Here is a 26,350-nt window from a genome sequence, read left to right as displayed (position 1 = left end):
AACCAATCTGTTTTCAGTCTAAGTAACAGGTTTTTTGTTGAATTCAGTGAGAATAATACTTAATTTTTTTTTTTTGTGAGGATCACACTTTGAGGCAATCAGTCTTTAATTTCAAGACATATCTGTAGTGATAGAAACATACTTAAGTTACGAAGAAGGAAACACAGGAACAACGTAAGAATGCAGGTCACAAAATGTTTTCTGAATAGTTTTACTTTAAGAAATACAACAGAATTCTGAGTCTCTTTAATTTATTCACTGATACTCTCATCTGCAATCATTCACCAAGTACTTTAATGAGACAGCTGGGCCTAAGTAATGAATAGAAATTCTACTTCTCGGGAACTTTTACTTTTGCCCTAGGGCACTGGAGTCGAACTTGGAAGTGTCTGGCTGTTTGATTAATGGTGAGCACAGGTATGTTGTAGAGAACACATGACAAAAAAAGTGAAGCAACAATTGGCAACACATGCACTCTTGCTGACTACTACTGTACTAGTTTAGGGATCAAATGGGCATTACAGCTCCAGCTTGATGCTGTGTCTTTTCACGTTCTGTGTTGATGTCAGTCAGGTCAGCCTGTAAGTTTAGTGATCCAGAACTGTACTTTTGCTTTCTAGCTTGCCCTGCTTTGCTGACACATGAAAACTGAACTCTTGCATCCTATCCATATACTTCTCCCGTAAAGAAAGGGCTAAATAATTTCCCATTAGAGCTGAGAGTTTCTACAGCTGACAGGTACACCAGGCATGGAATTTCATAGCACAGCAGCATAGTGGTTTGGCTTAGATCTAAATTTTGTATCTGCCTCCAGAGGCTATCACAAGACAATTCAGGAACAGCAGAAATACTCATTAACAATCTAAGCAAAAATTGATAGGGCTAAATATTCTGTTACGGTATTGGAAGAAACTAATTTTTATTATGGACAAAAACGGCTGTAAAGGTGTGATTCATAAAAATAGGACGGAAGAATTCTCTTCTAGTTACTAGCTAACATGTTAAGTAATAGAAAAAGAGTGATTTCAAGTATTCCAAAATTTCCAAAAATTGCTTCTGTAAGAGCAAAAATTATTCAAATAGTCATAAAAATTGAATGCTATGAACAGAAGAAAAAATCATGTTTGGCACCATTGCCAAAAACTTCTAAACCAGTAAATCTTACCTCTGTTGATGTAAATTTTAATTTACATAAAGAAACCTTAGAGATTTATTTTTCCTTAAATTTCCACTTTGTAAAGTAAAATTTTCCTAAATATAGAGGGGTTTGCCTGCAGAGCAAGCAGTTTTTTCTAGTAAAAGATGCCTACATTTCAAATAAATGCAAGAAAATACTTCTAACTTTCTGCTTCACCTTGTAGATTTGTATTTATTGGAATTCAGAGGTCTTCATGTATAAGAAGAGTAATACATAGACTTAAGAAGGTAGGGACAGTGAAATCACACGTTTTGAGGTATTAAAAAAAATACTGAAGAATCCAAAAAAAAAAAAAAATCACTGTCCAGGTTAGATAATACACATCTGATGCCATTTGTGCCTTCATCTTAGTATCATCCCAGATGATGCAATGGCATGTTTTTCACATATTTTTATGGTCATTGCCAGTATGAATTCACCTTAATTATTTTTTTAAGACTCACAGTCTTAAATAGAGTAAGGTACCAGTGATTCCAAACCAAAGACTCCAAGTTTGACCAGCAGAGTTTTCATGTAGGCCCCATGAAAGATGTTGGTTATGAATGCCTCCAGTTGCCCTTTGCAACCTCAGATCTCCCTTAAGACATTAAAAAGGGAATAAGGATCATTCTTCTTATACCCCCTCTGGTGTGTTAAAACTTTGACAACCCTCAAATGCCAATTTAAAAACTATTAATGTCTCAATCTGGTCAGTGGGATCAAGTGCCATACAAGATTTTATCCCACACTGGAAATTGGTTGAGCAGCTACTTAGAAGGCAGTTTATTAATCAGCTTGACAGACATGAATACTGCATTTTCTATGTCCAGTAGCTGTTGTGGGTTTGCCTGGCTGCTGCAGAGAACATTACTGCTGCACAGGGGTGAATGTACATTCCCAAGTTCTTGCTCAGCTTTCGGTTGGCCTGTGCTCCCCCAACTAATTGTGCAAACAGGCTTCTGCTTCCAGAAATGTTAACAATGGATGTTCCCTGAGCAACAACCCATTCTTGCAAAAAATCCTGTCTATTAGCAGTTTCCTCTGGAAAATGTCAAGTCCTTATTTCTTATTCAGCTAGAAAGGAATCCACTTTATTATCTTATGATATTACTAAAAAAAAAACAAACTCTTGGCTAGAAATACTGACTGGACATGTCAAAAAGGGACAAAATGGTTACATAATATGTATGGATATTATACTACCTGGCATGTTACAATAAACAAGTTAGAACTGGGTATTCCTCAGGCAGAAAGCCTGGCTGAAAGCCTGTATACCAGGCTGAAAGGAGTATACACCTGATGTCTGTGATGACAACCCATCAAGGGAAAGACTGCTGAAGTTTCTTTACAGGCATTGATTCAATCAGAATTTTGACAGATGAGTGCTTTCTGTAACCTATTTTATTTTATTAAGAGGATCCTTTCAGATCTTAGCAGCTATAGAAAGAATTTTTTCCTATTTCTGCTCTGTAACTAGAAATCAAAAAAGTTATTACCTGCCCTGTCACAGGTTTTGTGAAATAGCAGCAGAAGGAGCAGGAGAAAGGCTTGTGAGAGAGAGAGAGAGAGAGACACGTATTTGTGCGACATGGTAATGCTGTAGAAATTTTGAAGGCAGTTGTTATCTTTGAGCACACACAGATGGGCATGATCTCCCCTGGCACAAATTGCTGCACACATAGCACAGAACAGCCAGCAACTGGAAATGCATTAATTTGTTTCACAGCAGTTTTAGGATCTTGTAAGGCAAGATCATGAACCTTTACAAATTGTACTTAGTTCAATTGTACATTCTTTCACCTGAAAAGCACCAGTTTAATAGTCTTGCTCAGTTTACACTTATGTGTGCTTGAAGAACTGAGCTTGTTTCTGTTTTTTCTTACCTTTTGAGGGTTTGACTTCATTAATTTGAAAATGAGGTACAAGTAAATACATAGTTGTGGCTCTGACTACCTAAGTCATCTTTGGTAGACCTCTTACATTCTTCGTCCAGTTTTTGTGTTTATGAATTGTAGACATTAGTCTTTCAAGCATTGCTAAGGATTTTGAAACAGTCAATGTCTTAATTTCCTAAATGAAGAAAATTATGCAGCCTGTGAATTGCAAGTGTTCCATTATTCCTAGTTTTCTAACTAGGAAACTTATCATAAGGCTAGCAATTAGTTACTGTTTTTGTCATAAAGGTTGCCTTTTTTCAGTGATCTATTGGACATAGATCATATACATTAGAAACCAGTGGGTATAACCAATCTTTTTTTCTCTACTCTCTACTATTGCCCTTGTTTCTGCAGTATGTGCGTGTGTCTTTTGACACAAAGCCTGACCTCCTTCTGCATCTGATGACCAAAGAGTGGCAACTTGAGCTCCCCAAACTTCTCATCTCTGTGCACGGGGGCCTTCAGAATTTTGAACTTCAGCCAAAACTCAAACAAGTCTTTGGAAAAGGCCTTATTAAGGCTGCTATGACAACTGGAGCATGGATATTCACTGGAGGAGTAAACACAGGTAAGAGTAATATTGAAATAAAAGCACAGTGGCATCTAGGAGACTTCATCACAAAAAGAAAAAATAAGAATGATGGGATTAGAAAGCCATTCTGTGTTTTATTTTATTAGTAATTCCTGTACTATATGAAAACAAGAAAATGCCAAGTTCATACCAACCTGGCAGCTGGTATAAAACAGAATAAAAAGTTTGCTAAGTATGAAAAGCACACTGTGGAGCTGAAAATAAACCCTCCTGTGAGGTAATTGTACTAGTATATCACCAAGGAAGACTTTGTAAGATCAACTGTAAGCTGCAGGGAAGGACTACTAATCAAAGTCGTCAAACTCTTATTTTACAAAACTGAAAACACTTTCATCCAGAAAGGACCTTTGTTTTATTTAATCAGGTGACCCAAATTATTAAAGGAAAAAAGTTCTGGGTTTTTGATGTGTTGTGAAACTTTTTCCTTACTTGTAGAGAGATCAACCTAATTTTTTGCTATTGCATTTTCATCAAGAGGGATATCTGCCATTTCTAGTCAAAGAGCATCTGTAATACACCAAACAGGTGTCCTAGAGATAGCGGCTGGCCCAGTTCTGCTAGTGGACGACAGCATGTATGCTTTGGGAATAAGCTGCAAAACATAGGTTCCTAGACAAAAAGATTGGCACTGACATCTTTGTTACCCTCCCTAAAGGAGGCAGAAAGGAGGAGAGATTCAGGGAAAAGTGGAAGAAGTTCTGCTAGAGAGAATTGCAACAAGTTTTGGGCTAGGACATGAGCTTGTAAATTCCTATGTTACTCTCATTTGCTGCAGTAGCAAAGCTATAATTTTTTTACTTTAGTAAGAGTGTATCTTCTTGCTGTCTCTGGAAAACAATGTAATCATTCTAATGTGTGTTAATTTTGGTGCATTCTGGATCAACTCCTACATGTTTGAATATAAATGCGTAATAGATGTCCTGGACTTGGTATCCAGAGCACATCAAATTTAAAACAATATTCAGTTTTATCACAGCAGCTATACAAGTAGCACAGAATCATAGAATATGCTGAGCTGGAAGCAACCGACAAGGATCAGAGTCCAGCTCCTGGCCCTGCACAGGAGAGCCCCGGGAATCAGACCATGTGTCTCAGAGTGTGATCCAAACACTTTCTGAACTTTGGCAGGCTTGATGCCTGAAGAAAGCAAAGAAGAGAAATGTTTGGACTGTTAGATAAATAGATGCAAATGTAATATGCCCCACCTCTCTTCAAAAGAAGGAATAAAATCAGGTTAATGTTGATCTGTGCCCTGTGGTGGTAATAATATTAGTTGTCAGATACTCTTGTCGTGATGATGGCAAAGACAGATGTAAATTTTATGTTAAAAGTACATCAGAAAAATGTACATGTAGTACACCTCATGCAGTGGATTACCACAGCAACTGTAGAAATCAAACTACAGATATTTTTTTTTTAAAGGACAGACTATAACACTTGGCAAATGCACAACTGCTTCCTACCATTTTTCAAATCATCATAGTTGCAAATGCCAAAACAATGCAAATGTACCAGGAAAGTCATCGTAAATACTGTTGAAAAGGACTCTTTTTCCTGTAATCAGAAACAAACTAGACAAAAAAATGTAGTTCAAGTGACTCTCTGCTGTTTTAAAAGCATATAATTCCAGAAGCAGTTTTGAAATATCAGTAACCTTTCACTGTCTTTAATTTCTGGAGCAAAGCAGTCGATTGCTCCAGGACTAGGTTTTCAAACTGCATAGCTGAAAATTATTTGTGAAATCATAAAAATTGAGAATTTCTTAATACAGTCTCTTTTGTTGAAGATGAATTTTTAAATTGGTTTTTTTTTAGGAAAATTATAATTTAAAAGTCCTGAAAAACTGCTGTTGGACTGAGAATCAGTGATGTGGGAGAGGCAGTGCATACCTGGCTATAAACATGGCTGTTTTTCTGAATATTCATGTCATGCTGAAAGTTGATTATTCTAAATAGCAGGAAATTTTGCAGTCTGGACAGATTTTCTGCTTTAAAACCTTTGGGCTTTAGCTCATGGCAGGTACAAGGTTGGGGTTTTTTTAAACTTTCCACCACAGGAAGAATACTAGACTCTATGACTTAGAGGATCTGCTAGGTTGTGGGGAGTTTTCTTACTTGGGTCATTTACAGTTCAGAAAACTACAACCAAAATCATAACAATTGTGTGACTGTTGTAATTTCTATCCAGTCACCATGAAGTTGTGAAATTTGAGCAATATGGAAACTCAGTAACTGAGAATCAGATAATATCTGCAGCAAACAACGGGTCTGCTTCGGTGCAGCCACGTCCTAAAAACAGTTGTCGATAGACATCTTTCAAAAGATTATTGTATTAAAAGAAAGGAGGAATGACACTTGTCCTTTGCACAGAGGTACCACTGAAAGACCGCCAAAGCTGGTCTAGGGCAAGCAAGAAGCACTTGGAAGAATGCTTGGAGCAGTCATTCTCTCTGTACTAGTTTCTGTTTTCTCACTGATTCCCAGGGTGGGTTCTAATACTCTGCTGGAAGCTATCTCAGGTGACTGAGTTTGTTCGGAAAGATAGAGTAGCATAATGATGTTTTCACATTTCCATCCTTGATGGGAGCATTTGTGTACAAGCTGCACTTCTGAGGGAGTTGGGGAGTGGGGAGCACAGTTAATTCCTATGCTTCCTTCTGTGCTTGGAAATACACAAATGCTTGCATGCACATGTAAGCACAAGTGCAGATAAGTAAGCTGCAGTCAACCGTCAGCATTTCTATTCTTCTTTCTAGAGCTGTGTATTTTTTTCTTAATACTTCATTTATTAATTTTTGGATTCAATAAAATGGATTCACAGAAATACTCTAATTATAATAAACAGGAATGTATTCATAGTTTTACTAAATTGTAAGGATAGGCATAGGTATTCCCTAAAAACAAGTCTATACTAAATCCATATGATAATGAACAAAAAAGACATAATTATGAATTTCTGTTTTATGCTGTTTCTTTGCCAGGGGTCATTCGGCATGTTGGAGATGCCCTGAAAGATCATGCCTCAAAATCTCGAGGGAAGATCTGCACCATCGGTATAGCTCCCTGGGGAATTGTGGAAAATCAGGAGGATCTGATTGGCAAAGATGTAAGACCGATATAAATATAGATGACCTTCAGTATCTATAAGTCTTCCAGCTATTTATCCTGTCCTCTCCATCCCTCACTTAGCAATTCCTCTTAGAATTATTGTCTGCAGCAAAAAATCAATATATACACAGGTTTTCCATTAGGGTTGATGGCAGGTTTTGACACGGCAACAATAAAAATTCCTGCACTCTATGTTCTTTAAAAAAAAATTATGAGGAAAATTCATTAAAAGCTATTCTTGTATTGAAAATATATCAAAGATTCATCCTTAGAACTTCATGAACCCAGCAGAGTGCTTAAGAAAACACTGATTGCAAAACTTGAAGTCTGATTTATTTTCAAACAATAACTTCAATGTGATGCATTGGTTAAACTCAAAATTGTAGACCATCCTCCTTAGAATATATCTGCTCCCATACATTTTTTATTGATGCAATTTTGAAAGGTCTTATTGGGTATTGTAGGTAAGAGCAGACTTCAAATAATTCACCTCCTGAAGAATGGGGCTGGTGTTTCTCCTATTCCTTCACACCTTTCTTCTCTTTTAAAACTATACTGTAAAACAGAAAGATTAACCCCCTGATTTTAAATACATTAATAGTTTGCCTATTCTGGTTATTTATTACCTGAAGCTTTTCTGAACCCATTTTTTTCCTCACATCTGGTTCATTCCTAAGAAATCTGGCTGAGAACCAGTGGCTAACTATAAGAGATACAGTTTTCAATCTACAAAAGAACTTGTTTCTTGTCTTCATAAGTCTAACCCATTCTTCTCTGCATGTTCTGTATCCATGAGCAAGTTGGGAAGGGGAAGAAGATTCAAGTATCCGTTAGGTCAGAGGAGCTACAATGATTATGAAGAAAATTATCCAACTGCAGTTCATTGCAATTCACTATGAAAGTACAGCTGTTAGGGGGAACTGTATTAGCATGGGGTTTTGGACTCTAATACGCACAAACAAGCGGGATGGGACTTTGCCACAGTAATTCTGAGCCACTAATGAGCTGTGAGGTGCAGAGCAGAAAGTGATTAGCAGAAACAGCTAAGCACAAGAATGAGTTGTATCTTCTTAAAGAAGTGTAACGAACACATCATTTTCAAATAAACAGTCTTTAGTGATTAGGCACAGGGTTCTGGAAACATTGCAGGAACAAAGAAGTCAAGAAAAACCAGAAAATTAGCCATAAATTTTGGAACATTGCTATTCCTTCATTACTTTTTTCCATCCATTGGAAAGTTACCTACCTCTGTTTTCAGGTAGTCACCACCTGTTAAAGGGGATCTGGAGCCTTCTTTGGCAGAAAGAGCTAAAAAAAGAAGTTGATTTCCCAGGTGTTCCAGCCAAGTGGAATGGCTCCTCCGATTTCTGATTACTTTAATTAATGCTTTCCTCTAAATATCCTTCCAATTTAACCGGAAACCAAGAAGTTGTATGGTAATTTTATTATTAAAAAAAGCAACTTTTAAAAAAATGAACTTTCTGATTAAATCAAGAAAGAATACTTACTCTGATCTTCAGACAGAAAGTGAAACAAGTTTAATATGAATTTACAACTAATTTGGATAAGGTCTTCTATTAATGCAGACACAATTTTATCAGTAGGGTTACAATTACAGGGTCATCACTAAGGACAAAAATATTTTCAATTATACCTTTGATAGACAAAAAAAACCTTTTCCTCTCAACCTCCTTCCCCCTAATAGTTTTATAAAATTATTGGTCAGTGGCATGATGTAATGCTGAAGCACTTCTGGTTTTATCCATCTCTGATGCGCATGTAATGATACCGCTTTATGCTTACTGATATTGAATTTTGTCTTCCACTTTATTGCATCATCATGCTGCTTTATGAAGACCTTAGTCCACTGAAATATTTGTAAGTTTTTCACCCTCTAATTAATCACAAAGCCCTTACAACTATGTTGAACAGAATACAATACAGCTTGAGGTAGGCCATTTACGTCACTAAATCTTCTTAGTAAGAGTCTTTACAAAAATTAACTTTTCCTTCTCACGGTTTTCCCGCCCTCCCCTCTGGCTTTCCTTAGTTACTTATGCCTCAAAGGGCTTTCTCTCTTATTCAATGCATGCAGTTTCTTTAGAAGCATTTGGTGAGGAAGCTGTTTTGGAAGCTTTTTAAAAATCAAAGTGTGCTGTATTGACTGGCTCATTAGAGGTGAATGCTGTGAAATGAACCGAGAAGGGGAAATGTAAATAGCACCATAAGCATGTAAAATGAATCATCATTAAGCAAGAAGCAAAGGCCACAAAGGATTATACAAGGGGGGAAAAAAGGCAACCAGTAGTAAAAGACTTGTTGAACTCCAGCATCAATGTGGATTTATGCCTATATGCAGTATGTCTAGTTAAATTATGATCAGAACTGAAAAGTTATCATAACATACCCTTCCAGCATCAGATAGACACAGAAGACTGTCATAGTCATGGGGTTTGGAGGGACAGGGCGTGCGCAGGGGGAGCTGTGGCCATTGCACATGCCCCAGTGCATGTGGCCTCCCTGTGCCTCGTGGCAAGTGAGGCATGCTCAGCAGAGGTGCTCCTCTGCTAATGCCTCAGCCTGTGCCTGGCCTGTATGGATCCAGCAGTCCTGGCTGAGGGGTTTAATTATATTTACCAGCCCTTCCAAATGAGCCAGCCTTGGGCAATCGCAGGGGCTTTCCGCATAAAGGAAACTGACCAAGTCAAAGGAAATATTATTGCTGTTTGCTCTTTGTTATATTGTGATGATTAAAGATCCCTGAAGAGACATGTCTTACTCCAGTACTATAAAAGCAATATAGCAGAAAACAGTGCAACTCTTAACACTCTCAGATTCTAATTTAAAAACAGAGGACACAAGGGAGTTAGTTGCCTAATTTCCCCATATTTTCTGATAAAACTGAGGAAGTGGCTTGCTCAGTCTAGTAGAAAACTGTGATTACAAATAAATTTCTTCCTACCTACAGAACCATTCTCCCTTCTAAAGGAGTACACTTTGTAAGTCATTGTACCATGCATGTCTTTACTTCCAGGGTCTGTTCAGTCCTCATTTGAATTTAATTCCAAGTCACCTCAGTAGGAGACCAGGGGCAAAGAGGAGGACTGGCATATTTGTAGCATATATGGAGAATTTGGACCGTGGTATTTCCAGGACCCTCTGAGTTAAGTCAGGAACTATTCTGTTCCCTGGTGTGCTCCAGAGCAACGAGGCTGCACAGATGGCTCGATTTGAACAACTGCTCAAAGAGTAGCTGCTACTCTTTGAGAAGCAAAGCATGCATCTCTTTCTTTTTCCATAACTACTTTGAGCACACAGTTTGTCTCAAATTCTTTGCCTTCACATAGACTGCTCAGATTCATGCACTGGTTCACACGGCACTTGCCTGCTCGTTGTCATGGTGAGTTACCCTGAGAGATTTTTCAAGTGCTGTCCCTGTGTTGAGTGTCATGTGCCCACAGGGAATCTAAGCAGAGCAATGCTTCTCATTCAAGTTTGCTGCCACCTCAGGGTGCAAAGGCAAGGACTGGGGTCAGCCCAGCCCTTCACCTACTGGCAGAATGCCCTCAACCCATACAGCAGGAGTACTGCTTCACAGCACAGCTGCTATTGCATTCATTAAACTGTATTTGGAGGGACTGTCTTGAGCATAAACTGTTTCTTTCAGCTCTGCAGAAGAAGATGTCAAGGGACATTATTCCCTATTCTCTCTATTCTCAATGCAAGGTTGCATGGGACTTTGAGAAATCTGGTCTAGTGGAAGGTGTCCCTGCCCATGGCAGGGGGATTGGAACTGGATGGTCTCTAAGGTCACTTCCAGCCCAAACCATCGTATGATTCTATGGCTGTAAAAAGAGGAGGGGAAGACAGCTTAAAGTCAAAGTTTTTTCCAGCTATTTAACTTGCCTGTGAAGTGCAAGGGGTTGAAAAGAACAGAGTAGAAACTACAAGAGTCAGAAATCAAAGATTTGCTGACTGTTGTGGAAGTGCAAGTAACCTCAAGGAAGTAGCCTCAAAGCCTAGGATGTTCTTGCCTTCTTGAAGATTTTGCTTATCCTATTCTCAGGAAGAGTCTGACAGTGTGGTTTGAGAAATTTTATTGTTAAAAAAAAATTCAGATGTTGAATTGTGCATGCTTTGAACAGTTCAATTGAAAATAATTGTAGTCTCATTTTCACATCCATAAAATCTATTAATAATGTGATTCCCCTTGTAGCTAAACACAGAACAAAAGCCTTCTAATAGGCTAGTGTTCTAATCTGTCCTGCAGCAGCATTACTGAGTCAATATATGAAGGCTTTGGGACTGCAGCTCATTAGAACTGCAGATCAAGCTGTCACAGTTAGAGAGTTTTGAGCTGTGGCTCTGAGGAACAAACCACAACCTGTCAGTGGAATTGCCTGCACAGTGGCCTGTGTACCAGTTTGGCCAAATTTAGAAATATACTCTGAGAGAAGGCACAACCACCCTTCCCCCACCAGGTTCGGGAAGAAAATAAATTTTCCTCAAAGGAAAGTGAAAGAGATAAAAACTATTTATTTAACAAACACACGGAAAAGGAAAATAATGCTAAATAATAAAGTCTCTCACTGTGGAGGAAAAACCTGGGAAAGTGTTAGAGTCCTCCCTTTGGTCTCCCCAGAGCTGGGGCTTGGCCCAGGGCCAGGCCCTCTGTGCCCAGTGGAAAGTCCTCCCGATGTGCTCTGAGGTTGAAGCAATCAAGCAGTCCAGTAGAAAAGGGGAAAAATCCGAAATTCCAGGGAAGGAAAAATTCAACTCTCAGTCTCTCTCTGGAGAAAAAGCAGCTGAACCACTGGCCAAAAAACTGTCCTGGGAGCAGCAAGCCAGGTGCTTCCTCCCTCCCCTGCCGCAGCTGGGAAAACCAATTGCTATCTGTGTGTGACCTTGAACAAGCTGCAAACTGCTTTGAAAAAGTTTTGCTCAGTTTTTTCCTTCCCCCTCTCAGGCTCAGTTTAGAGGCATAGAAAGGCACAGGAATTAATTTCTGGGCATAGGCAGCAATATGGGATACACATCATAAGGTCACCCCAAGACAACCTGTAATCATACAATGAACGGGCAACTCAAGGGATTCCTCTGCTGTCAGACCTTGCTGGTGTCCATTTATTGAGAGACAGGGTGGTTATCAGTTTAAAAGATCTGCACAGTTTTAGTTTGATTTTATTTGCTTCTTAGGGATGTGAGAAAGAACCTTCCTTTTCTTTCTGACAGAGGCATGGGGTACATGGTTTCTGTATCTGTAGAAGATAGCTATTAAACATGTTCCAGCAGTGTACTGATATTTGTTGTCATACTCACATGTAGAGTAAATTGTTATGAATGAGGCACCAAAAGAAATCTGAGCCAGAGCTGTTCTCACGTAGTGCACTGCCTTGCTGTTGGCCAGCTGCCCTCTAGGTCTTCTCAGACTATTCCCTCCCTTTCGCAGGATGAACAGCTTAGAGAGTACCCTTTGCATGACAGTTTATAATGGCAAAAGAAGTTTGTGGATTTTTTTCTTGCCAGCTAAAAGTTGATCAAAGTTAGGCAGACATTCACAAGTGAAAATTATGTATAAAGGGAGATCTCTGGCTAAAGAATTGCTAACATTTATTATTATTAACATGTATTATTTTTAAAGAATTATGTCTCAGTTAGAGATCTCTTTAGAATTACAAAGGGAGAAAAGCTTAGGAATAAATAAATAACTTATTATATTTCTGTCTGGAAGCATTTATGTCAAATTTTGAGTGTATGCATTTGTGCATTAAAAGCACAAGACCTGAAAAATGAAAAATGTCAGAACTCTGAAGAAAATTCCTTGCAGATAAAGGATAGCCCAGCTGAGTTTTCTAACAAGACATTACAGAATTTCTTCATCTAGGACTTCATTTTTCAGATTTTCAGTTACATCTCTCCAAAAAGACAAGATACAACAGCAGAAAGGCAGGGAACAGTATTGCTAGAAAACCTTTGAAGTATCAGCCAGGATGCCTTGACACAGCACCATTTCTTTTGCCATGTTGGCACAGTCTTACTCATGTCAACAGACACCCACCGAAGCACCTGACAGCCTGATGCAGCCCAGTGCTACTATTTGGTCTGTCTGGTGGATATGAGTGGGGTAACTCTGTGGCAGTTTACTCAGTCTGCTGCACGGTTTCTCCTGATGAAATCAAATAAAAGAAGTGAAGCAAATTCCCCATTGAACGGAAACTTTCTAAAGCTGTTGTGAACACAAATGACTGCCTTTTTACTAATGCATGGAGTGGGCCAATACTTTTTTCCAAGAAAATTGAAAATGTGGTGTAGTATCATGTGTACACCTCTGCAAGAGTGGAAGTCACCTGTGTGTCCGTACAGTATCTCCAGTGCTGGTGGCTCTGGATGAGTCAACACTGGAGGCATGAGGCTGGGTGGGGGTCTGTGAAGGGAGAATCAAAGATTTTGGTCAGAGCAAGGTGAGACTTTACAAAAATGCTCTTGCTCTGTCAGCACCGCGCAGGATATACAGAGTGTGTGTGTGTGTGTGTAGTCACCCAGACCTTTGATCCACTGACCATCAGCTGGATTTTAAAAGGAAACAGTGAACACTGATGCTACTGAAACGTTACCATGGAAAACCCTTTAAGCCATGTCTGCATCTGAGAGAGCAGTGTTAAGGTCATTTTCTACTGTACACATAAACGACAGTAATGCTCAAGTGCAGTACTGTAATTTTGATTTTTTCTTTTGTTTCATCTTGTCAGCTCGTATCTTGAATTGATTTAGTTCAGAGGTTCTTTTCTGTTTAGTATACCTTCTTTTTCCTCTGTCATTCAAATGCAGGTGGTCCGACCATACCAGACAATGTCCAATCCCATGAGCAAGTTGACAGTGCTCAACAGCATGCATTCTCATTTCATTTTGGCTGACAATGGTACTACTGGTAAATATGGAGCAGAGGTGAAGCTTCGTAGACACCTGGAAAAGCACATTTCACTTCAGAAGATAAATACGAGTGAGTAACATGTTGCTTGTATTTCTTGCTTAAAATTGCAATTGTATAAAAACCACTCAGCATAAAGAAGCAATAATTCTGCATATTTGGGGGAGTAGCTCTACTGTCTATGGTGAGCATGAGCTAAGAAAAGCAAATAATGATGAACAATGTTAATAAAATTTTATTTTAGAGTGCAGTGGGTAGAGGCACAGCACAAATAACTGGATTTGTTTCTGCTAAGTTTCAAGCAGTATTGGTTAAGGTTCAGATTCCACTTACGTCTTTGGTAGCCTCTCTTCCATATGACTGTGTACAGTTAGGTTGTCCTTCATTCACTAAAGAATAAGGTGAAACTAATACAGTTAAAGAAAAGGGTGACAAAAAGTAAAGGAGAGCTTTTTTTTCATAAATGTTTTGTAGGTTGAAGAGCCACTGATATTTTTTGGCTGTGGGAGTGTTCCGTAGAAGTGCTACTATACCTTTGCACTTTGCTTATTAGTTTCTCCTAGGGAGCTGTCATTAGCCAAAGCCAGAACCAGTATGAGGTTAGGTGGTCCTTTCACTTCACCTTTTGCAATCCTGATGATATCACATCATGATCAGACAGAAGCCTCAGTTTTTCTCTCAAAGTTATATTTTTTCTTTTCATGTATCACTTTCCTGCCTAAAATAAGGAATAGTCACCTGAATAAGCATTTCTGCTTGGATAAAATAAAATACGATATCTCAATGTTAGTAAAATTATCTCTGTAGTGTACATGTGCTTGATGTAGTGTACACATGCTTTGAGATGGGGACTTAATTTCAATTCTGTTTTTGGTCTCACGAACGTCAGGGTTGTAGCTCCATAAGATTTCTTTAAGAATGAAAACAGATAGAGTTTTTCAAAAGTGATCATATGCACAGCCTTTCTGCTGTGCAACAACTCTCTTTAAACATGCAGTTTTGAGGAATGGTGAAACTTTTTGTGACGTAGGCATGTGAAACTGGAGTGAGACTAGGAAAAGCATTTAGCTCTCAGACATCAGATGACAAGGAGTTACAGGCAGAACCAATGGGGTGAATATAAACTAGTATGTTCTTCATGCTTGATAAAGTTTTCTGCATGATTAGTATAATCTTTGTTTAAATTGAAATGATGTTCCATTTACAGCCTTCAACACCATTGCATGAACTACACGCACTACAGGCTTACTGTTTTTAGGATGTCAGAGTTACATTGCTTGTTCTCAGAGAGCACTATGTAGATATGCACAAAATGTGTGCCTCATAAGCAGTGGGTGCATGCCTAGGAGCTTCCTTAGCAGATGAAGATAGTATAATCTAATCCTAACTCAACCAGCAACAAAAATGCACATTTGAAAATGGCGTGTCATGAAACTATGTGAAATTGTGGCATAAATAGCAATTCTTTTGAAGGCATTTATGAGAAAAATGTGAGCTTTTACAGTTTACAGCACAATGTTTTGATGGCAAAATCTTATCTTAAAAAATAAATCTCTTTAGAAAGACTTAATTCAGATTTGGTCAAGAGGCTTATCTTTTGAAAAGTGACTGATGGATGGAACTCCAGATTTGGTGGTTCAAGTCAAATGCTTGCCCGACTTCTTCAATCACAAAAAAGGAAGGATTTCTCTTTTCTGGTTTCTTTCTGCAGTACCCCAGACATAGACAAGAGTAAGCATTCTCCTTTTCACTTTCCTCTGTGACAGAAACTCTCTACCATTTAACAGCTCGCTCCCTCTCTGTCTTATAAACACAAAGATACTTGGATCTCACAACACTTCCTCAAAATAGAAATGTGAAAAAATTGTTCAAAAAGAAGACTGCCGATAAGATTTGTACATCTTGTTTCAGTGACATCCAGAATGTTTCTGCCATGTTTTGTTTTTCTTTGCTTTAAAAGAGGGTGATTGAGTCCTGCCCACCCTCTAGTTAATAGGAAGTTAGCCATATGGGTGAGAAAGACCGCCTGCCTTGCTGGGTCAGCTAAACAGATGGCCACTTTCCGATGCTTTCCTTTACCCTTATTTATAGCAGAGCAATGTAGATCCTCCATCCTGTGCATGACAGGGCATTGCTGCCAAGGGATTTTTATCCAAATGGGAGTCTGTGCAGCCATGCATGTATGTCATTACTTACTATATTCCAGTTGTAAGCATGTGGAATGAGGGAAAACACTGACAGAGTCACAATTTTCTTTGCTGAAGAGTCAGGAAAGGGTGCAATTTTTAGTTAATCACTAAAAAAAGAGTCTGCTCTAGCAAACAGAACAGATTTAGGAACTAGTAAACAATTGGTAACTTTCTATTTCACAGCCTGTCCCTGGCCAATAGTGCTGAAAGTAGATTTTATTCTTATTTTTAAGCCTGCCTGAGTTTTACATGCTAGGCTTGTCATTTCTTCTTACTTATTTTCCTTTGCTTTAACTATGTCTTTCTCCAGTGCAGTGATAGCTCTCCTGGATATTTGGGGTCACATGCTGTTCACAAAGGGAAGCTTTAAACTTGTTCTCACATATTGAAGACACAGAAAATAGCTTTCCCTTCAAATAGACTAGGACAGTGACAGTCCCTTTTATAAAATTTAAGACTAAATTGGGGCATCAAATATGTCAGATAATTCTGAAAGTCTCAGCTGTTTTTGTTCCTAATATGGGATCATTATCAGTCATTCAGCAGTATCTGATTTCCTGAATAAGTGTACTATTAAATAAGAATAAGAACAGGAATAATAATAAGAAGAATTATAAGAATAAGAATAATCTCCAATTATGTGCCTTATGAACACTAGGAAGAAGATTTTATTGAGTATTCATTTTCCACTACCTTTTCAGGTTTTACCACTTTCATTGCTCTTATTTTGTCCTCAGCAAATACTCAGGAATTAAAAAATGCTTTTCAGACGAGCAGAGGGTGTCATCTGTGGCCTGAGCCTGCAGGTTCAGCATGGAGTCACTCAGTTGTGCAATTACCTAGAGGTCAGTTTGACAGGTTTTTCTCACTTTCACAAAGACTATTTTAACACAGCCCAGCAACCATCTCTTGAAGTGAGCCGCAAGTTGTCTCAAAGACCCGGAGTTTCAAAGTCTATCATTTTGTAGTATAAAATTCTGAAAGTAAGAAGAGCTCTTCTGAAAGTGTTTCAAGATCAAAAGGAAATAGTCAAAGTAATCTGATCAGAAATGTTTCTGCTTTCCAATCCACACAAACATTTGGGTCCTGGACTTCTTGCAGAATTTTCAGGGCACAGAGATCACTTGAAGATATACACTGGAAGGAAGGAAAGATATCTTAGTAACTATTTCTGTCATATAGTTTATTTGTATAGCATTACACAGTTAATTCAATAGTTCATGTGAAAGTTTTTACATTGAAATATGGAGTCCATCCTATTCCAGAAATACTGCATTAATGAGCAGAAGATTCTCAGGACAAGGATATAGAGACTTTTAACATAATAAAATTTCCCAGCTCAAGTGGGGTGATTTTTTAGAGATGCAGGAAGTGGAGGGCAGTTGTCTTTCCATCTCTGATGCTCTGCTTACACCGTTTTGTGGCAGGAGGGGCTCTACAGTGTGTGAGGCTGATGGAATTCACCACAGCCAGTTTACTGATTTCTGATTCACTGCTTCTGGAAGTGTTCAAAAGACTAAACTCTGTCTCATTGCCTTGAGCACAAGACAGTTCACAGCTGTTTGTAGCATGACAGGTTACATATAGACTGATCTCTGAGGGTCCCAAATCTGAGTCTCTTCTCAAAGAGGAGTATTTTCAGTGCTGAGTATGTTTGTCTGTAGCTTCATTTAGCCAAACAGATGATGTAATCTATGAACAGAGAAAGCATATAAATGAAGCATCTAATTACTAGAGATGACCTATTGCAAATTCTCCAATTGTAACATTCCTAGGCACTAACAAACTATTTTTTCCAAGGTGTTGTAGAATGGCCTGGTCATTTGCTAAGATGTACATCATTACCATTTCTGAAGAATATTGCTGAGTCATGCAGTAGGCACATCAGTCACGCCTTGAACCAGAAATATAAAAGAAATCTGTCTACAAAATGTGCGTTGGAAGTTACAAGACATAAAATATTCATTCCTACTATTCCACGGATGGTTAGATTAGAGTAATTGCCAGTGTAGCAACTCTGCTAATACATTTGATCTGAGGACTGTTAATCATTTTCAGACAAAGTCACTCCAATAGGTTGACATGCTGTGGGTTTCACTCATTTTGTGATTAGATGGAGCAATGCTTTCTCATTAACAAGTGTGGTCTAGAATTACTTCATATTACATAAAAAGGGCCTTTACCAGGACTTGCAGAATCTTCAAAAATCCTTCCTAAAGCTTCTCCCTTTTTGCTCCGCACTCGTATTCGCATTTTTATTATATGGAGTTCATTCCTTCTGTTTGCACTAAGGCCTTCCTTTCACATGATATAGTTGTTGCTATTAACTGAATTGCTACTGCTGACTGAAATATTCTCAAGTCCTTAAAGAGCTTACAGCATGGTTGCCAAGCACTTCCATCACAGATGCTTACTTTCCTTCATATGAATACTCTTACTGGAGCAGAGGCACAAGACAAGGACACAAATAATTTATAGATATAATGATCATTGAACATAGCCTATGTGAAAGTTTTTAATTTGAATGAAAGGTGTTGTAAATTAATTAGAATATTGTCAGTTTTTCTTTAAAAGAGCATGTATAATTTTGTCAGCAATATCAGAATCTGGACATGACACATAGCATAGCACAGCATGCACTACAGCATGTTCTTGTGTATGCATAACCATTTGGGGAAACATACAGTCATTTTCTGTCTTTCATGTGCATTTCATGACTTACTCCACATATGTGCCAGTAATTAAATTTGTGTTTAGCATGTGTTAGGAAGGAATCTGTCAGGAAACAATAATGTCGTGGCTCGAAGAGCAAAATAAATAAGCTTAGTGTGATATTTGCATACCTGACAAATGGCCTTGGAAACATACTGACCACATGCTAATGACATTTTATTTTTAAATCCAGGTATTTTACTTATATTGAAGGCTTCATCCATCAAAATATTAAAATCTTGGTCAGAATACCACCAGACTTTTCTGTTCTCTGTAACTATCTGACAGAGATTTTGTGTTCTTGACATTTGCTTTGGAAATGGATGGAGTCCAGTCAGTGAGGCAGTGATGTTCAAATTGGAGTTAACAGCTCCCATCATAGATTAAAATGTAAAAAGATCTAATATTTCCTCTAATGATGTAAAGGATTCTCCCTTACTTGTTAGATTTCTGACATTTTATAGTATGAGACATAACCTCAGAGAAGGAAAGAGGCAGGTGAAAAGAATGAAATGAGGCAAAAGGACTACACTAGCATGAGGAATGACGATAACAAGCATATATAATGTCACCTAGCCTGCAGGAGTCCAGCCTGTGCTGATGAGGAAGAAAGACTTTTTTCTTCTATTGAAAACTCTTTTCTTTTCATAAAATTATCCACTACCTTCTTCTTCAGAAACAGTTATGCAGGAAAAGAAAAAAAAGTAAAGAAAAAAGAAAGCCCTTTTTCTGTATTTTTAACAATTCCATTTCTAAGAGAGCCAGAAATAATGTAAAAATGTGGATGTGTAACCGAAAACATATTTGAAACCAGAATGTTGAGCCAGAGGATGTAAAGGCAGTGTATGTGTAATTGGAAATAGACCCCTTCAAAAGGTCAGAAAGTTTGAAGTAGTTTGCTTTATTTTATATATTTTTTTAACTTTTTAATGTTTTATAAATGTTTTAATCAATACATTCTTTAGCCTTTTTGAAGCTTACAAGAACCACTTTACACTGCTAGGTCAGTTCGTACACACTGAAGCATATTGGTATTTATTAGAAAGTTGACCACACCAAGTTCTTAGGTTATGTAGATCCAGACCACATAGCACTTAATGACGAGTTTTACTCCATTCATTGTCATGCTGCAATTATTCTAATTTTAAACATGCCATTTGGTGCTGAAGGTTTGCTCTACCTCCACTACATGCTATTTGAGAAACAGACAGACCCTAGGCATTGGGACCTGTGTCCTTGTATTTAGTCTTTCTTCTTCATGGAGCCGGTTAATGTAGCTGAGTTTTAGTAGGCCTGTGAGAAAAAGTTGCCTCTGAGTAAGGAATTGATGGATAAAGTTGGGTGATTTGATTAGATAAAGAAGGCAGTTTAGACAGGATAATATGTCAACAATACCTGTTCATGTGACCCGTGGACTTCCCTTTGTCATCCTATGCCTGAGAATATATGAAGGGGGCTGGGAAGGCAAAGGGACGTTCAACTGTCATCACTGGCATCTTCTCTGACCATTACATCATCATCAAATGCATTGGAATTCTCATTTGATTCAGATTTTTTCTTCATGTTCTGTGCAGTCCTAGATGCATTTTCATAACTACATAGCTGGGAAGATCTAGGTGCAGACTACTTTCTAGGGGAGGAAGTCTGCTGCAAGACTGAAAATTTGACTCCTGTGAAATTTCAGTAAAACCTAGAACTCTCTGAAATTTGACTCGTTTCAGATTTTGCTAGAGATTGGAAACTTGGGGTTATTTCATCAAAAGCATCATGATGTTTGTTGATCAGGCATTGGAGACAAACATATCTCATAAAGGGCTGGGAAAGCACTAGGTTAAATACCATTCTTGAAGCACACAATACACCCATGCAAGTGGATCTATAAATTCTGTTCACGGACTTGACTTTAAACAGATGATTTTTTTTCAAACATATGTTTTTTCACAAATAAGTATATGATTTATACAGAAGAGAAAGAGTACAGCTCATTTCAGCTCCCTAATTTTTGGACATTTTAGATTTATTGAATTCTTAAAGCTGGAAAACTTAGAAATATTATTTTAGGATGAATCCATTTTAACCAAATTTTTGCTGTTCTGTATCTCACCTGCTGTAGTTTTCTAAAACAGGTGAGAATAAGGGATAATTTTCTGAGATTATATAGTGTCAAATATGTTGAAAAATAAGCAAAATACAACAAGGTAAAACACTTCAATATGTAATATGAGGTAGTATAGAATTTGATTATGTTACAGTGTGATTGATAACTTTCTAAAGTACGGTGTACAATATGTGGCTGTGCTCACATTCAAAGGGAGCCAGAGAAAGCTCCAGGGAAGATCAGACAGAATGTGAGAATTTCTGAAACTGTAGTTGCTCCTGCGTGTCTTAGGCCATTGCCTGTGGGCGATAAGCTCCAAGAAGGGTGAAACCAGTTAGGTCCTCTGGTACTGCCCTAGCAAGCATTTGACTGCAAGGACAGATATGGCAGGTTTTGACTGAAATCTACAAAGGTTCTCTCTCTGTGTTTGTGTGTGTGTGTGTGTGTGTCTTTGAACTTGAAGTGCCAGCTTTGAACTGTGTGTTGCCATTATATAGAAAGTAACCAAGTGGGTGGTTACTTGGATGCTTGTGAGGCTCACAAATCCCAGAGTTCAGTCTTACATAGACTGCTCCCATGTCATGTTTCCTCTGAGAACTCTCTGAACTTTGTCCTTTTGCAAAGACAAGTACGAAAATCAAAAGAAGGTACCACAAATCTTTTCTTGTTACCATCCTTGATTTCCCTTTGAGAATTTTTTTGGATCAGTCCAGTATTAAATGAAGATATGGTTTCAGGTGTCAGGTACACAAATTTGTCTGTCAATGACAGGTCTGGTACAATGGCAGATTCATCAACAGGTGGATTTAGAGAGGTGAGGAAGGAGCACTGAACAAATGAAAATAGTGAAAGTAGTAAGGTAGGGCAGAAGTGAGAGGAGAACAGACTGGGACAAATGTAATACGATCATACTCTTAGCAAAGAGGAAAACTAAAAATAGAGGAGATGAAGGAAGGTTATGGATTAAAGAGAAGGAGACAGAGAGGAAGTGAAAATGTGATTGAGCTACCAAAGGGAAATTATAAGAATGCAGAATGGAAGTGAGACTAACTAAGGAGCAAGGAGAACAAATGCAAACTACAGAGGAAAAAATCAAAGATGAACAAAATAAAATTCATACTACTGATTTTAAATTTGGGAAGCAGGAAAATAAAAAGGAAATTATAGCAAATGATATTCAACAACCCTGTAGTAGAAAAGTCAAAAAATAAATAGAAAGGAAAAAATAAGTCAAATTGTTGCGCGCTTTCCTTTATTAGGAATTCTTTCTAATAAAGAATTAAAATAAAAAGCTATTCCTTTATTATTTTAAATAAATTTCCACATTTATTAGTAGTGGTTGTGTGTCATTCCACCACACATAATCCAATAGTTCTGTGAATTTCAGAAACACAGCAAACTTTCTTAGACTTTTTTGTATTGGTTTATCAGATCAGTTTGATTTCTCTAGACACAGGGCATGCAACAATTCACCAAACAAATGAAAGCTCCCCTTAATTTCTGGATATAAAAACTATTAAAGGTATTCAGAAAAGAGTAGAATGCGGTTTTTTTTCTACTTTGTTTTGTTTTGTTTTTTAATCAGTAAGTTTCTCTGTTTTTGTTACTGAACAGTTCTTGAAGGATTAAAAGAAATACCCACCTTATCTTTGCCGTGTCTGGAATAAGAGGTTCTGCTCTAGCAAAGATGCTGGAGACAGTGGGCAAAGAAAAGGGAGAGCTGACTGCAAAAAGTGCAGCTATGTGAAATTAAGCTTGAACTAGTTGTGACATCTGGGAGATGTTCCTGTACTTCTGGGTAATAAGACTCAGCATTCTTTTCCATCATCCAGTGAAGGCAAGACACATTTCCTTTCCAGTTATTTTCACTTAATAGTTAATAATGTAATTGCTCTAGTGGTAAATATATTGCAGGTGTGATTTGCAGAGCTGGAGCATGCAGATATATTGTATGTGCAGGTGATCTTACCTCTTTGCTATTTGCTATTGATATTTTAGCCAAAAAGGTTTCATACACATCAGGAGGTGTTTCCAAAAAAGGCTGGAAGGCTGAAAACAACTGCCTAGAAAAAAACCCAATTTGTAATGTTATTTCAGTGTAACCTAATAGGAAGGATCTGGATTATTTTAGGATGTTCTCTGTTACACTTAGCCTTTCTGAGCCAGTTGGGTCCAGATGGAGTACCACATAGATATCCAGAGGTGAAGCAGACATATTTGTGTGGTCAAACTTTTTAACGACTGTTGTAAATCCAATACCATTTTAAATCTCTTTAAACATCACTTACCATGTGGTTAGACATGCTGTATTAACAACCAAAGAGCAGTATTTGTTGACTCTGTATTACTGTAAGGCAAATATTATTTGAGAAATTAAAAATTATTTTCCTCAATCTTTTAGGCTTACACTAGGACTTCTGCATATTAAAATTCCAGGTCATGTTTAATTGTTTATCCATTCTGTGTAGGTAGCTTGCAGTAGGATATCCAAGCACTATGCAAACACTTGGACTGAAATGTTTCTGAAAGCCACAGATTTTGTGTGGTGTGTTTCTTTCAGCCGTTGTTAATACATCACACTGCTGCGTACTCTGCTTGTCCCATGAAGCACAGCAATAGCCTAGAAACTGGACTTCTAAAACGACTTCTTGAGCTAAGGACTTAATTTTTCATTAACTTACCAGAACCCCCAAATTATTATTGGAGTTTCAAGACGCCTTAACCCTCTCAAAAAATCGTAAGGGAATGGTATTTTGCCATGTTTCAAATACGAATGAATAAGGCTTATTAGTCAATATCCCCTCAAAAACCATAGTTCATCATATGTATTTAGGTTAAAACTAAGATCATGTTTGATCAAATTGTAGTTTAAAGCTGTCAAAGTTCTTCTAACTGCATCAATATTTTTATTGAACTTCACAACACTTTCATCAATCGTCCACTGAAAATTAAATGAGATTTTCTACTAAATACCTCAGATAAACAATGCTTGCATTAAAAATTCCTGAAGTATAACCTCATCTGTTGAATTAATAGCCTGTATCTGGGAACACGTCATCTGTTCAATGCAATTAAGGGTTTTTTACACTATGGAGCATTTGTGCAAAATGGTCTATGTGCCTGTCCATGTGCCGTGCACTGGCAAACACTTGTAGGAACTCTAACATGGATATACCTGTTGATTCATATTTTTGGACTTGTTTATTTGTCAGTAAGTAAGAGACCATTGAGTTTACCGCTAACAGAAGCCATTACCCTAAGAGAATTTTGCAGTTAGAAAGGTAGTTCTTGCCCACAAGTGGTAGATCTTTTGCAGGGTGCACACAAGGTGAAGGTCTGAAACAAATCTAAAGCCTGTCATAGGAATTTTCTACTGCTAAGAGTCCATTGTCTCATTATCTGAGATAGGCACGTGCAAACCCAGGATATGATGACCAGTGAAAAAACCCGCTAATTTTTGTGCCCCACCATCCACAGTACATCTGGGTGCAGGAAGATTTAGCAATCTGTGGACCGTAGGCCTGTGCAAAACTTTGGAGGCTCCTTGCTCATGCAATATACCTGCTTTCCTGAAGACCTGACGAGCCCTTCCAGCTCAGTGATGCCTCTTACATCCCTGCACTTGCCTAGGGTAGGCTCAGGTTTTCTAGGAAGGCTGAGAATCCTGTTTCTACATTGCACAGGTGATCAGTGTGTGCCTTGTTAGGAAATGACATTGAGCTGTCAGGTTGTCTGCATGTGCATCCTGTGAAGGTTTGTGCAGGCTTATTCTGCCCCTTCTCTGGGACAGTTTGGGCTCTCTCAGTATGTACACAGTGATTCTGTCTTATGTGTACCTTAAGCCCAACGTTCCTCCATTGCCTCCAGCTTCTGGAGATCTTGCTGTACAGCTGCACGTTGTGCATGAGGTGTGACACAGGCTCCCAGCTGTACGCCACTCCTGTGCTAGCTCTGTGCAGCAACTCCTCCAGCAGGACAGACAGAGGCCCCAGCATCCCAAACAAATCCAAATAATTATGAAACTCTCCAGTCAAAATTTCCAGGTAGAAAAAGGAAATTAATATAGGGCAACTCACACCAACATATCTGACCCCGATGAAGGAGCAAAGGTGGCCTGCAGGAAATCAGCTCAGATGTGCCTACCACCACCCAGTGTTAAGATACTGAAATTAGAGACATTTCTGTCAGGGGTAGTCAACTAGAGCCTCTGTTTTATTTGACTGAACTCAGGGCTGAACTTACAGATAGTATACAACATAGCGATATATCCCAGTTACTCTTATAAGCATGCTTAAAAACATGAGTAGTAAATGCATTTTGTAGTAAATGAGGTATTTTATTCACTTGTTGGTCTATAAGAACGTGGGTAACTCATACTTAGCTCTTCACTAAAAGAATTAGTAATAATTTATAAGGCAGTTATACATTATTTATAAATATACTCACACAATATAAAATATTCATGTTTTTCCAAGAACAGGGAAAACTAAGTAGAGCTTCTGCAAAGCATGGTAGATATTTTTTAGTGCCTTTTCACACAACACAGACATTATGCAGCTTTCCTTCCTTCCATTTCCAAATTTACTCATTCCTTCTACTTTATTATTTTAATTCACGTATTTATGCATTACTGCTGTGTCAAGGGGGAAATTATGTTATTTTTTTTTTATAACAGCATGAAGGCCTACAAGTGCTATTTGCTGCACATTGAGAAAAATGTTCTGATGTGTACATACCTTCCTGGAATCAGCATTGTTGGAAAGTCTCACTGGCTCAGCTGCTGACCACAAAGGCAATAACACAGTAATGAAGCTTTAAGTTGACCACATAAATCTTTTAGACAATATTGCTGTCTAATTTCACCAGCAGTATCCACAATACCTGACACTGTGAAACACTAAGCAGTCTAATCTACCCTGCAAAAATCCGTACTTACTGAAGTACTCAAAATACAAGTTCTTAGGAATTAGGAATACTGATGAGCCTCAGGTCTTTGGTACTCCTTCTTTTTTTTGCATGAATCATTATATTGAGTGAAAATAATAACTTTTTTTCTGTATTCTATTAATGCAGTCATGAGAGGCTACCTTTAGTTTTGAATATTAAGAATTCAGTATGTGAATTGAAGAGCTTATTAAATAGTAATATGCCAGTTAGTATGAGATGTTTCAGACATACCTGCTATTAAATGCAAACTAAATATTTCTTTTGAAAATCTGAGGGAAAAAACATCCCCTTTCTACTTAACAAACTATTTTTAATAACACAGAATAAAAATGCAGAGACCACTCTTAAGTTGGAAGACCCTTGATTTTGCAATCAGATATTTATCATCTTGAAATATAAGTACAGTTAGCTAAATATCACAATTATAACACAATAGTTATTCACAGCCATTTTCAAGTCCACAGATATACTGCTAACAAGACTTTTCTCCATCTTCCAAAAGGAAAAGGAGGAAAGATTTTTTGAAACCAAAGCTCATCTAGAAATGCTGAAAAAACAGTGAATTAAATAAATTTAAAAATAAATCCTCCATGTAACTCTCAGATGTCCATAATTTTTCAGACATTTAAAAATAATTCACCTGAACTTAAAAGGTTTCCCTAC

General features: G+C 37.9%; 1 protein-coding gene across 2 annotated transcripts in view; it reads left to right on the top strand.

Moving 5' to 3' along the window:
• The window catches only part of TRPM3 (transient receptor potential cation channel subfamily M member 3), a 142,940-nt gene that overhangs the window by 6,783 nt on the left and 109,807 nt on the right, over positions 1–26,350 (top strand). For both annotated transcript variants that reach the window (XM_017736449.1, XM_008635367.2), the window contains exons 4-6: positions 3,469–3,682; positions 6,687–6,811; positions 13,642–13,813. In XM_017736449.1, coding sequence (XP_017591938.1) covers positions 3,469–3,682; positions 6,687–6,811; positions 13,642–13,813 — 511 coding nt within the window. The remainder of the gene's footprint in view (positions 1–3,468; positions 3,683–6,686; positions 6,812–13,641; positions 13,814–26,350) is intronic.

The sequence above is a fragment of the Corvus brachyrhynchos genome, unplaced genomic scaffold (assembly GCF_000691975.1).
Source record: "Corvus brachyrhynchos isolate BGI_N302 unplaced genomic scaffold, ASM69197v1 scaffold716, whole genome shotgun sequence".
Classification (NCBI taxonomy): Eukaryota; Metazoa; Chordata; class Aves; order Passeriformes; family Corvidae; genus Corvus; species Corvus brachyrhynchos.
The sequence above is the reverse complement of the archived record's forward strand: the minus strand, read 5'-3'. Positions and strand labels throughout refer to the sequence as shown.